Source organism: Stegastes partitus, unplaced genomic scaffold, assembly GCF_000690725.1.
Source record: "Stegastes partitus isolate 25-593 unplaced genomic scaffold, Stegastes_partitus-1.0.2 Scaffold563, whole genome shotgun sequence".
Classification (NCBI taxonomy): domain Eukaryota; kingdom Metazoa; phylum Chordata; class Actinopteri; family Pomacentridae; genus Stegastes; species Stegastes partitus.
Window position 1 is genome coordinate 261,351 of NW_007578294.1, and position 12,412 is coordinate 273,762.

Consider the following 12,412-nt stretch of genomic DNA (forward strand, 5'->3'; position numbering starts at 1 on the left):
TTGTCAAACAATGCAATGTTTCTGGAATCCAAAAACTTAATGGATACATGCTTCCTGCAGCAACACAACATCACATTTTGTATTAATACGGCAAACATATTCAACATAATTGCTTACAACATTTTCACACCAGGGCTGCAGGGTGGCGCAGTTGGTAGCACTGTTGCCTCGCAGCAAGAAGGTTGCCGGTTCGCGTCCCGGTGGGGGCACCGAAATGTTTGCAGCGTGGGTTCTCTCCGGGTTCTCCAGCTTCCTCCCACACAGTCTAAAAACATGCCGAGGTTAATTGGTGATTATAAATTGTCCGTAGGTGTGAATGTGAGTGTGCTTGGTTGTCTGTCTCTCAGTGTGGCCCCTGTCTCCAGGGTGTCCCCTGCCTTCACCCTGAGTCGGCTGGGATAGGCTCCAGCCCCCCACGACCCTCATGAGGATTAAGCGGTGTATAGATAATGGATGGATGGATGGATTTTCACACCAAAAAGTTATAGATCAAAAGTTTGTGACCACGTGCTGAATATCTTGTTTAGCCCTGTTGTTTCTACCTATAATATCCGGTTGTTTACCTGCTAAAGGCTCCACTATGTTCCCCAGTTATTCACTAACTGTATTTGCTGTTTGCGGCTGAGCAGGCAGCGTACAGTGGATTTCATTTAACCACCAAAAAAAAAAAACACAGCAAAGTTGCAGCATATGTGGCAGATATGAGCGGGAGATTGAAGAGATAATTCTCTCTCAGTGACCCCTTTACCTTCCCCTCATTGGTTTCACATGGTTGATGCACTCTACTCTTCCAATTAAAAAGCTGCCTCATGAGTTCAAAAATACGTTTAATTTGATCTTGTAGGTTCATGATATATGTACATTTCGGTTCCTGCTTTACTTTAAATTCTTCCGCATTGCAAAAACACCCAAAATGCCACAAGGACTCAATGGGAATGAGACTGCATGTGTCAGTCACTGGTCCTTTCACTTCTCTTGGGTTGATGTCTGACACCTACAGCTTTCAGCTTTTTTCCGCCTACGATCAAACACACAGGAAGGACCCAGACAGTTGAGTTCTTATCTCGATATGACTTCTTTTGCACAGTAGTGTACAGTGGTGGAGCAGGTTAAAAAAAAGTCTGACCGCTGTTTAGGTTTTTGTTACGCAGACTGTAAATCCACATAAAGAGCCTGCAGGTACCATTCAGGATAGAAAACAACCACAGAGCTGACTCTTTATCGATCAAAATGAGGACCATTTCTGTCTTCTACTGGCTTTTATATGGTAAGTCTGATCCAAAAATGCATTCCCACATTCATTTAACTCAAGGGGGCCTTATTTCTTGTTGCAGTTTTGGCAGCTACATTGACAAAAGGAGCCGAAATCAACGTAGAGGGATTTGAGGGGGGAGAAGTCACGTTCAAGTGCTCGCACAAACTTGCATGGAAGGACAATAAGTATTTCTGCATCAGTCCATGTAAAAGCGACAAAGACACACTGGCTACTGTAACATCTGGTGGAAGAGCACAGTCAGGGAGGATCACTCTGGTGGACTCGGGGGACAGCGCCTTTTCCGTGACCTTCAGTCAGCTCCGGCTGTCGGACTCAAAGGAATACATGTGTGCAGTGGAGAGGTTTGGTGTGAATACATATACTTCAGTACAACTCACTGTGAAGAAAGGTACGTGGAACAGCTTGACATGTTTACATTCAATTTAATTTATTTCAGTGTTTTGCTTTATTTTTGTCTCTGTGTTTGTGAATGTACATCTCCCCAATGGTAGTGAAGTTCTGTGCATATTTGAGGTGCTTGTGCTTCACTAGAGTATTTCCAGTTTGTGCTGCCTTTAAGTTACTATACCTTAGAGGAAAAATGTACTTTTCATTTGAAAAAAAAAAAAAAAGTATGCACAAAAGGACTCCACTCAGGAGTTCTTCTGGTGCTTTGCTACCTTTACCTAAAAGCAGGGGTTATGTGGCAGATAGATGTTTCTCAAAATCACGGCTAAAATGATAAATTACAGTTATCACCTCTCACAAAACCATTATTTCATTATAGCTCCACAGTAGAAGATTCTGAAATTCATCGCACCCAAAAAAGTGATTCCCTTTTAAACATTTTTTAACGGTTTTATTAAAATAGTCTGAGGTTCAAAGAGAAAAAACACACATATTTCACAAGTATTACAATGACAAAACCAAGAACTGAATCCACATTTCTGAAGCAAATTGTTCAGTCCATGAATCGACTCGTGAATAATGGCTCCGACACTTAGCTTTGTTCTCCTGGATTAAACTACTAAATTGTGCATAAAACTAGTTACAACAGCTGCAACATAAAAAGCTGCCTATGCATTGATGTAAAAGTATTAATAATCTAATAATCTTACATATGATTATATATCAATCATGGAAGTAAAGGTAATTTCACTTTCAACCAAAGTACCAAAGTATATGTTGTTAAAAAGCTCTTAATTAAATGACATACTTAATGGCAACATAAATAAATAGATTCCATACCAGTAGATTGTCTTCTTGATAAAATTTAGGTAATCTGAACATCTCCTCCACCACTTGTTTCCATACAGCTGTTGTACATGAGACAACTGTTGTTCCAGATGTTTCTGCCACACGGACAAATCAGAATGTCACCAGTTCAACACAATTAACAACTGAAACAGTCACCGTTTGGACTACAAACATTTCAACAGGTAGGAGCAAAAAAAAAAAAAAAAGAGTCAAATTTAAATGCAGACAAAGATAAATCTGAGATGTAAACTTCCATATTATCCCATCCTGTCTTGCAGCCTCAAACACCACTTATCAAACAGAACAGAACATCGGGATAGGTGAGTTTCTATCTGATCTACTGGTTTACAGCTTGATAAGATAAGATAAGATAACTCTCTTGTTTTTGATCAGGCACCATCTTGTGCGCTACCGTCGGGGGCGTAGCTGTGATCACTATCTTGATGCTCGTGACGTGCTGCAGGAAACGCAAAGAAATTTCAAAACCTCAAGAGCGAGCTTCCTCCAACTGCAGGGATGTCGACAATGCACATGAAAGTGAGGTACGAGGCAGAAAGAGGAGGTGAACCTGTCAGGGTGTGTCTTTGCAGCAAAACAACTGTCTTTAAAAACAAATTAAATCCAGCTGGAGCAAATAAAGTTTCATTTCCTGGTTTCAGAGGTGACTGCACTGTATAGATCAGAAGTGAGAACGCCCCTGCCTCAGACCACCTAAATGTCAAATGATTCAAAATTGCGCCACCTTAGAATAACTACATTACTTCTAAGTAGGACAGTAAGGTATTTGCTCTTATGTCACATGGAAGACTGACAGTTTAGATTTACTATGTTGAAACTAAAGGCCCTACAGTACTAACTCAATACAACAAAAGTGCACCTTTCCTTGCTGAAATTCAAATATTTATCTTCACAATACTTCGTACGTGCATCATGATTTACATTGACAGACTCAATCTTCATCGGCACGGAGGATAGAAAATAACTGGACAGACGTTTTGCCATTTCTCAGAGAGGTTTTTTTTTCCAGCTGCTCTTGACTGAAGGGATTGTGTTTCTCTATCTTTCGCCTTAAAACATCCCAAAGTCAGGCCACATACTTGGTCAAGTCAAAATTTTCAGTTTTCCTCACTGGAAACTCTTGTGTGATTTTAACAGTGTGTTTTGGATCATTATAATGATGGAATATTCCTCCTGTGGAGACTGGGAGTCATAAATGATCTGCACTTATATTGCGTTTTTATCCAAAGTGCTTTACAATGTGTTTCTCATTCACCCATTCACACACATATTCATACACCAATGGCGACAGAGCTGCCATGCAAGGTGCTGCCTGCCATTGGGAGCAACTTCAGGTTCAGTATCTTGCCCAAGGACACTTCGACTGTGGAGGGGCGGGGGATCGAACCGGTAACCTTGCGAGCGGAATCTTGTCAGCTAGTATTTTGATATATCCACAGGCATTCAAGGTGCCATCTATAAGTGTCACCCCTGTCAGCACCTTTAGCAAGCACGCAGTCCCATATCTTCACACTTCCACCTACTAGGACTATGCATTCACTGTGGTGCCCTTGGCAGGTTCATGCCAAACATACTGGACCCCAATGTGATATAAACAAATGATATATCTTGGTCTTATCAAAGTATGCTCCTACTATTTATCAGGCTTCTTTTCATGTACTTTAGCAAAGCTTATTCTTACAGTTACCAAAGATCAAGCAACATTTTTTTTTTTTTTACCTGGAGCACCGAAGCTCTGATTTCCATTCACAGCCCATGTGCCATGTCTAAAGTCTAAAGTCCTTGCCTGTCTGTTTTTTGTTTTTTTTTAGAGCTAGACTATGCAAGTAGTGCACTCTCCACTGTGTTATTTTATGTGGAAACCTCCAGTTAGTGGTGCCATTGCTCATTCTGTATTTCTTGATTTCTGCTGTGTTTAACCTGATTTTTAGTTGGTCTTCTTGTATCCTTTTCCATCCTTGCAAAGTCTCACCATTAGATTGTTTTGGTTTCTCTCCCAGTTCTTTCCCATATGGAGCCACGATGCAGACATGCAGATAGACTTAGGTCCTAAGTGTTTAAAGGTAATTTTATAATGATGAATGATAATGAACTGACATCCTCCATTGTTTAGTGATCACAGGTTTTCTAACTTGCGCCAGTGGTGTATTCACTTTTGTTGCATTGAGAGTCTGCTTTGGGGCCTGTATTTCCAATATAGTCTTTACAAACTGTTTGTTTATAAGCAGCCATAAGATAAAATACTGTTCTTGTCATCTCAGAAATAATACAGGTATTGAGAAGCGATTTTAATTTAAATCATTTCCCGTTTAAATGACCTTGTTTCTGTTGTTTACTCTACTGAGGGGGTTTTTCCAAAGGCCACATTTCTCCTTTTTAAATCAGCATAAGTTTTGCACGTGGATGCTTTAAAACCACAACAAACCACAAGTATTCTCAGTGTTGCTCAGTGACAGAGGAATAGTTTGACATTTCAGGAAAAATACCGATTTGTTTTCTTGTTGAGCATTACACCCTATATAAATGGTGAAGTATTTGCAGCTCGGATGATTCACCTTCGTCAACACAAAAGACATTTAGGCATGTTGATGTAGGTCAGCTACATTTCGGAAGTGTGCAGAACCTAATGCACAAACACTGTGGTCGTGCAATTAAAAAACAGGAAAGTAAATAGTAAGCATAAAAATATGCTCTGGGTTTTATTTACGGGTGTATCATACAACAAGTCATTTCAACAACTCTGTAAACAGCTAAATTGATTTTTGTTTTTTTAATGTTCTATGTTATGTCAGAGAACAACTGATCTGCATGTCCATCCATCCATTATCTATACACCGCTTCATCCTCACTAGGGCTGTGAGGAGGCTGGAGTCTATCCCAGCTGACTTAGGGTCATTGCTTTTGACCGTAAAATGGTACACAACCTCCAACAAACGACAACTTGTTGGTATTAGATTTTGGTGTTTAAATAGATCAAACTCTGAGCTTGTTTGATGAGCTTCAGAAGTGCTGCTATGTGGATATTTCACACATTTGAACATACTGGCTGTTTTTTTCTCGTTTTCCGTCTTTATGCTAAGCTAAGCTAACTGGCTGCAAGCGATAGATTGAACAGACAGCTGAACGTGCAAAAATGTGAAATATGTTTAAAAGTAAGTCCATTTAACTCAGCGTAAATGGTCAATATTTCTCATATGTAGCATTATTTTGTTTCCAATATTCCAAATGAATATGAAATTATTATTTACTTAAAGGTCAAATGGAGAATTCTTTTAAGGAAATATACATTTCTCATATTTTTACAATTAAATGCTTTCTTTTAGAAAATTGTGAACTTAAAACAGTGTTACTTCAGTTTTGTCTTTCTAATTCACACATGCATTTTAAATTCAGATAAAAACATCATGCTGTTTCTGTTGAACTAACATGGCTTTGCTCAGATTTAATTCACAAACACAATCAAATTTAACTCAGCAAAATGTAGAACACACAAGACCTGGCTGATTCAGTTTTTCTTTTCACCTTCTCAGCAGGTCGACTGTGAGTATGACGACATTGACGCAGTGGTCCAGTGTGCTAAAACGTTACCTGAGGTCAAATCTGTCAGTGCTCAACACCCGAGACAGAATCCACCAACATCTGGATCCAAAGCAGCTGAATGTGGCAGACCCGTTCCAATCTATGAAAACGTCTCTTTCTCCAAAGGCCCTGCAGGTTCTGCCGTCCAAAACAACCCCGACATTAACTCTGGGATGTACGTCAAGCCTTTGCCGCCCATATTATCTGAAAGACCAGCTGATGGGTGTCCTAAAAATCAAAAGCCCAGATCGGTTTGGTTTGGTTTGGATCTAACAGAAGTAAATCACAGTTAATCTCAAAAGCCGGATTTTTATGGACATTGATGGACAGCTGAAGTTCTCCAGTTATGAACAACATCTTCAACATTATTATTATAAGCTTGTACACTATGATCGGCTGTTTAGATATTACCGTGTGTGTGTGTGTGTGTGTGTGTGTGTGTGTTCACAGTTCTGGTTAAGATCTGGTGGAACAGTTGGGATCCAGTGCATGATGCAGGCTACACAATGTTCTGCGTTGGCAATAACAAGTCTTTGTATTTGTGTGACTGTGTTTGCAGTTACTACAAGCTTTAGAGTATCTATCAGATTTTGGCTCCTCCTAGTGGTCATATCAATAAGGACACTGTGGCAGACAGCACTGCATATCGATAAAAATGAATCCAAAAAAAGACCTTCTTACACACTGTTGTGAAACATATTAGTTTGCAATATGTGACAAACTTACACTGATGTCTAATTAACGATGAAGTGTAAAGAAAGGGACTGTTGATTTGGGATTATTTGTTTAGATGGTGTAAGAAGAGACGTACTGGCTTCATGAATTTTGATTTGACATACTGTCAAAAACATCTGTGATTCTATGTATTTCTGTAGTTTTTTGTATTTGTCTTTTGTCCTGTGTTTCAAATACAAGACGATGTCAGCACAATGACAAAACCCAACTGAACTGACATGTCTAACATAAAATAACATGAAAAACCTGCAACTGTCAGTAACTATGAAAGTTCAGCTGTAAAGAAAAAATGAATTTTTCTGACATAAGTGACATAATGACATAAAAAAAACAATAAAAATTTGTTTGTTAAAAGATATCTCGTCTAAATTTCAGAAGTTTTCATGACAAAAAGTGTTTTCATTAATGTTGAATATCTACAATACAATTTGTATCATTTTGTTTGTTGTTTCTTGTAGGTGATGGTTGTTGTTGTTGTTGATGATGATAATATAATTCATGTTTTTACTCATGTAAATATCCTCCATTAAACATTAATAGCCAAATAATACAGAGATGTCACGTAAAATCAAGGCCAGAAATTGCATTTTCATTTCACAAAAGGATTGTATCCTTACGAGATGCTTATTTTCTTACTATTTGACAGTATTTATTTAGCGCCTCAGCCTCTGAAATATATCATGTTACATAAATCAGACATTAAAAATGCATGTTAAGATGCAAATGTCTTTTTTTAATAAACACACTATAAAAGTTTTAAAGAGTTTAATTATTGTTGTTATTTTTATTTTTTTTGGCGAGTTGAGAGTCGTAGAACAAACCGTACGGCAAATGTTTAAACAGTTAGCTGTTCGTGTACCCAGCAAACACAGGGATTCATCTCAAGTGTACCGTCAGGCCTTCTAGCAAATTTAGGTCCATTATTCACTCGATTTTAGCTGTTTTTTTGACTCGACCAACCCCCGAAGCAAATATTTGGCTCCTCAGCTGCTAAATGCTCACCACTTGGCCATTAACTCTGTTTGTTTGCAATTGCTGGAGCTTTTACTGTATAGTTAGTCTATTTAAAAAATAAAAATAAAAATGAAAAAAAATAAAGGTGAAACAGCTGCAAGGTGGATCGGTGGGTAGCACTGTTGCCTCGCAGCAAGAAGGTTGCCGGTTTCCCGGTGGGGGCACCAGAATCTCTCTGCGTGGAGTTTGCATGTTCTCCCCGTGCAGCGTGGGTTCTCTCTCGGTTCTCTGGCTTCCTCCCACACAGTCCAAAAAACACATTGAGGTTAATTGGTGATTCTAAATCGTCCGTAGGTGTGAATGTGAGTGTGCTTGGTTGTCTGTCTCTAAGTGTAGCCCTGTGATAGACTGGTGACCTGTCCAGGGTGTCCCCTGCCTTCACCCTAAGTCGGCTGGGATAGGCTCCAGCCCCCCACGACCCTCATGAGGATTAAACGGTGTATAGATAATGGATGGATGGATAAAGGTGAAACAGCTTTGATTTCGAAACAGCTAATGGTTGTCAATGGGAATAGCTAAGAACACCAAAAACAACATTCGCTGCTGTGAAAGACGCTCTGAGTCTTGAACTCTGATGTACATGTGTTTAAACCTCTTCCTCTTTCAGACACAAACATGTCCATATATAAATTTCCTTACCGCATGAAAGTGAAATTATGGTGCATTAGTGAGTCAAAAAGTGAGCGTTGTGTGTATTGTTGGACTTCTTTCTTCCCTACACTAGCACGCACAGAAACCACTGTTTTGTGCATCCATTAATGTTTTGGCCGTCCTTCTCTGTAATCTAAAATATCTGGTTTCTCTTCTTTGAGTATGTGCTTGGACACATTTGAATAATAAAAAGCTGCACCAATCTGTATTCCAGTCAATTAAACTACTGTGTTTTATGTGAAGGGTTTAATTTGTAGTGAGAATTCTCACAAATTAAACCAGAAACCAGATGCCAAAAGTGTAGTTTACAGTTAACATATATGGATTACAGAAGAGGATGGGAATACCTTATTGGAAGCAGAAACAGTGGTTTCTGGGTGTGCTTGTGTAGCAAAAAAAAAAAAAAACTTAATTAACACGCAAAGTTGACTTTTTGAGGCCATCAAGCACCGTGGTTTCACATTCACACAGTAGGAGGATTTATATGTGGACATGCACGTCTGTGAAAGAGGAAATGGTTGAAACACATGGACACGAGGGCAGGTGATTTAGCTCAGGGGCACAATCTGTAGTCCGGCTGCTCGCTTACTGCGCGCCTACAGAATCTGACTGTGTGGACTGAAGGCAAACTGGGAGTGATGGGAGCGAACTGGGTCTCGTGGAGAACAACTGCAGCTCTCATTGTTATTCTTCTCCATGTCCGAGGTGAGTTGTGCACTACACATATGAGTATTTAAAGCAGATTTTATTGCAAACCCATCCGTACGACTGACTAACACCAACGCTGACCCACAGTTCTGACCGGTGCCACAACCACAGCTGTAACTGGAGTGGAGTGTCAGAGATTTGACTTCAGGTGTGAATATCGAGCCCAACAGCTGAGCAAAGCCACGTACTTCCGCCATGTTGTTAACCAGGTGTCCAGTCTCCTGATACAGACAGAAAAACACAACCGGTGGGTGACAAAAGGTCGATTCTCTCTGTACGACAACACCTCTGGAGCCTTTTTCATCGTCAGAGTGAATAAACTGACCTTAGAGGACAGCGGGACGTACTTGTGCGGAGCGCTTGTCAACGCCACCAGTGACTATATGAGCACCATACAGCTGAACGTCACCAGAAATCCTCATCTATACACATGCCATTCAGGTACATGCTATAAAATCGTTCTCTGGTTGCTGGTTAATATCTAACCAAACAGATAAGGGCAAAGTTTAGACACTATAATATTTGTTTCAGGGTATCTGAAACCCTGAATTTCCCCTATTGGGATCAATAAAGAATTACTATCTTATCCTATCTGGCAGAAATATTTATTCTGCTCTGCTTATAATCTCAAAAAAATTAAACAAAATCTCTCAGACTTTAACCGAGAACTAAGTAGTGTCACCTTTACTGTAAATGTTCTGCTTTTTTGTACAAGTTTCCATTCCTGACGAAGTTGAAAGTAGTGGCGTCCAAAAGTCTGAGACCTCATATATGTATGTAAAACGTGTAAATAATGAGGAAGTTTGAGGATTTAGAAACTTTCACATGATTTTGACATGTTCAGTAATAAAGAAATGTCTATATCTAGATCAACAATTAAATTAAAGCAGGGTTCAGATGAAGCTTGGGTTGACTAAATTATGACTACACTTCCTGTTTCCAGCAAAATATAACTGATTAAAGCCTCAGTCACAACCGGCCGTACGGGCTCTTACTGCGTCCAAATTATGTGAAGCAGCGGCATGACTTTCTACAAATCCATGTGAAAAGATTGCAGACTAAAGTCTCTTTTGCTCTGACTTCACTGTTTCTGAGCTGAGTGTCCTCTTCTTATCACTTAAGAGTTAGTTAAGTTACTGACTGTCCAGCCTTGTACACAGAGACAAGCTGAGAACACACACACTTTGTAAGGATCTGTGTGTGTGCTGCACAAAACCATACCTGTATCATTCCCGAACTATGTTTTTGGCATGACGGGACGTCCTTAAGCTCAAACCCTGTCAGTATGTTAACAGAATTTACAAGACAGCATATCACCACCTGATCGCAGAAATGCCTCTGTTACGTTTTTTGAACATCACACCAAACTGACGGCGTCAGTACGTCATCACGAGTGTGTGAGGCAAGTGTGACTTACTTTGGCCGTGCGTTCCATTCTCTTCCTGAGTGGTGAGGGCGTGCCATGTATGCAGGTGGCAAGACAAACTCAAGAAATGAGTACAATTTCCACGGCAAGCGCACGTTGCAATGAGCATCCCTGCTTGGATGGACATCTCACGTCTCCCCTGCGACTCACATAGCAGACTTGTGCCTTTCTTACATCTTTCTGATGGAGCCCTTGCAACCTTTCCTCGACCTCCACGACCTCCACGGCACCCAAAATTCGCAGAGGACGTACAATCACAAAAGTCGTGCTGTGACTGAGGCTTCAGAGATGTGACGTATAAGAGGTCAGACTGTTATTGTAATCATAAGGAGGCTTTCTCAGAGTCAAATCATGGCTAGACTGAAGGTCTCAATGTGGCAGTACATGGCCTCTGAAGCACTTTGTCGACACTGGACCAGCTGTGTCCATTTGAAGATTAGTAAATCAGGCTTTGCTCACTGCTCTAAACCTCTTCTCAGGGGTCAAACAGAAGCCAAATGCTTGAGATCAGCTAAGCCAGAGTGAAACTTGCACCAAATCGACTCCACCCTGATCAAGGAAAGTATCACTTCATAAACACGCTGCACCCTTTGGTGTGCATCTTCATGGAGAAGGATTCACGCTGCAGCAGCATAACGATCCTTTTAAACATGCCTCAAATCATTGCAAGAACTATTTAAAAGCCAAAGAAGGACTTTCCTCCACAGTCACCTGATCTCAACATTCATTCTATGGGAGCACCTGAATATTAAGAAAGCCAAGAATTCAGATTATGTTGGGATAATGAGAGTTATCAGGTTTGAACTAACTTGTGGAGTCAAAACAAAACACCAACATATTCTGCAATTCATGTACATTTCAGACGTTTTCAATAAAATTGTAAATCTGATGTCGTCGCGTGCACAAAAATGTTTATCAAATTGAAGTTTACTGCAAAAATAGAAGTAGCTTCACTCCTGGTCTCAGACTTTTGGACCCGTCTCCACAGCAAAGCCTCTCCCACGTTAGAGTAAGCAAAAGCAAAAGCTTATTTTGCATTGCATGCTTATGCTGTTTGCGTTGAACTAAAAATATATAGATATATTTGTTTCTGTTTTTCAGACATTGTAACAACGGCTCCTCCAATGGACTACGCAGTGGACAGTAAGTGATATCTGTGTGTGTGTGTGTTTCCGTCTGTATTGACAATGTTCTACATACGTGTGATGAATCGTCTCCCAGCTAAACCTCAGTTGTTCTTCTGTCCTGCAGAGTTCCACCATTCGCTGTTCCTGATTACGGTCACGTGTGTGGCAGCGATTCTGTTTGTGTGTCTGTTTACGTTCTGTCTTCAGCTGGCTGTGAAAAACAGAAGACCAGCGCCTCGACCGAACCGAGAGGTTTGTCCGAGACAGAAACTTTCAGCTCTGCGCTGGCAGTCAGAGAGGCAATGTTGAGTCGGTCCATTGTTCCACAAAAATTTCTTTTACGATATTTGCTGGACACATTCATGCACCCCTTAGTATGAGCTGTAACAACTCTGATTGCTATGACTTTTTTTGGCGATTCTTGGTGCCAACATCAGGCCAACATGTAACTTTATCCTGTACTTTCCAGTAAATTATTGACATTACCATCATCCTCAGCTATGCACATGTTCACATCCTAACATGTGACACTGAAAATGGTAGATGTTGTACGATTTTGACAAAATAAGGGCGCCTCTTGGAAATTGTTGACTTTTTAAAGTACATATGAACAAGAAAACACCTGATCTTCTTTAAAACAGG

At 40.2% G+C, this 12,412-nt stretch overlaps 2 protein-coding genes across 4 annotated transcripts in view; both read left to right on the plus strand.

Annotated features, from left to right (window-relative positions):
* The first annotated feature begins 992 nt into the window (after positions 1 to 992).
* LOC103362226 (uncharacterized) lies at positions 993 to 7,416 on the plus strand. 3 transcript variants are annotated; one of them, XM_008288522.1, is made up of 7 exons: positions 993 to 1,267; positions 1,344 to 1,664; positions 2,572 to 2,694; positions 2,791 to 2,832; positions 2,906 to 3,054; positions 4,531 to 4,593; positions 6,061 to 7,416. In XM_008288522.1, the coding sequence occupies exons 1-7, from the start codon at positions 1,231 to 1,233 to the stop codon at positions 6,400 to 6,402; spliced, it is 1,077 nt and encodes a 358-aa protein (XP_008286744.1). In that variant the 5' UTR covers positions 993 to 1,230; the 3' UTR covers positions 6,403 to 7,416. The 3 variants fall into 3 exon arrangements, with proteins under 3 accessions (XP_008286744.1, XP_008286745.1, XP_008286746.1); XM_008288523.1 differs by lacking the exon at positions 4,531 to 4,593; XM_008288524.1 differs by lacking the exon at positions 4,531 to 4,593 and having other exon boundaries at positions 6,064 to 7,416.
* Positions 7,417 to 9,075: 1,659 nt separating this feature from the next.
* Positions 9,076 to 12,412, plus strand: part of LOC103362224 (uncharacterized) — a 4,707-nt gene continuing 1,370 nt past the window's right edge. The window contains exons 1-4 of the mRNA XM_008288521.1: positions 9,076 to 9,214; positions 9,305 to 9,658; positions 11,745 to 11,786; positions 11,895 to 12,022. Of these exons, the coding sequence (XP_008286743.1) occupies positions 9,148 to 9,214; positions 9,305 to 9,658; positions 11,745 to 11,786; positions 11,895 to 12,022 (591 nt within the window). The 5' untranslated portion in view covers positions 9,076 to 9,147. The remainder of the gene's footprint in view (positions 9,215 to 9,304; positions 9,659 to 11,744; positions 11,787 to 11,894; positions 12,023 to 12,412) is intronic.

Coding starts and splice junctions, on each gene's coding strand:
- LOC103362226 (XM_008288522.1), top strand. CDS start 1,231: ATGAGGACCATTTCTGTCTTCTACTGGCTTTTATATG. Junction 1,268..1,343: donor CTTCTACTGGCTTTTATATG/GTAAGTCTGATC, acceptor CAGTTTTGGCAG/CTACATTGACAAAAGGAGCC. Junction 2,695..2,790: donor GACTACAAACATTTCAACAG/GTAGGAGCAAAA, acceptor CCTGTCTTGCAG/CCTCAAACACCACTTATCAA.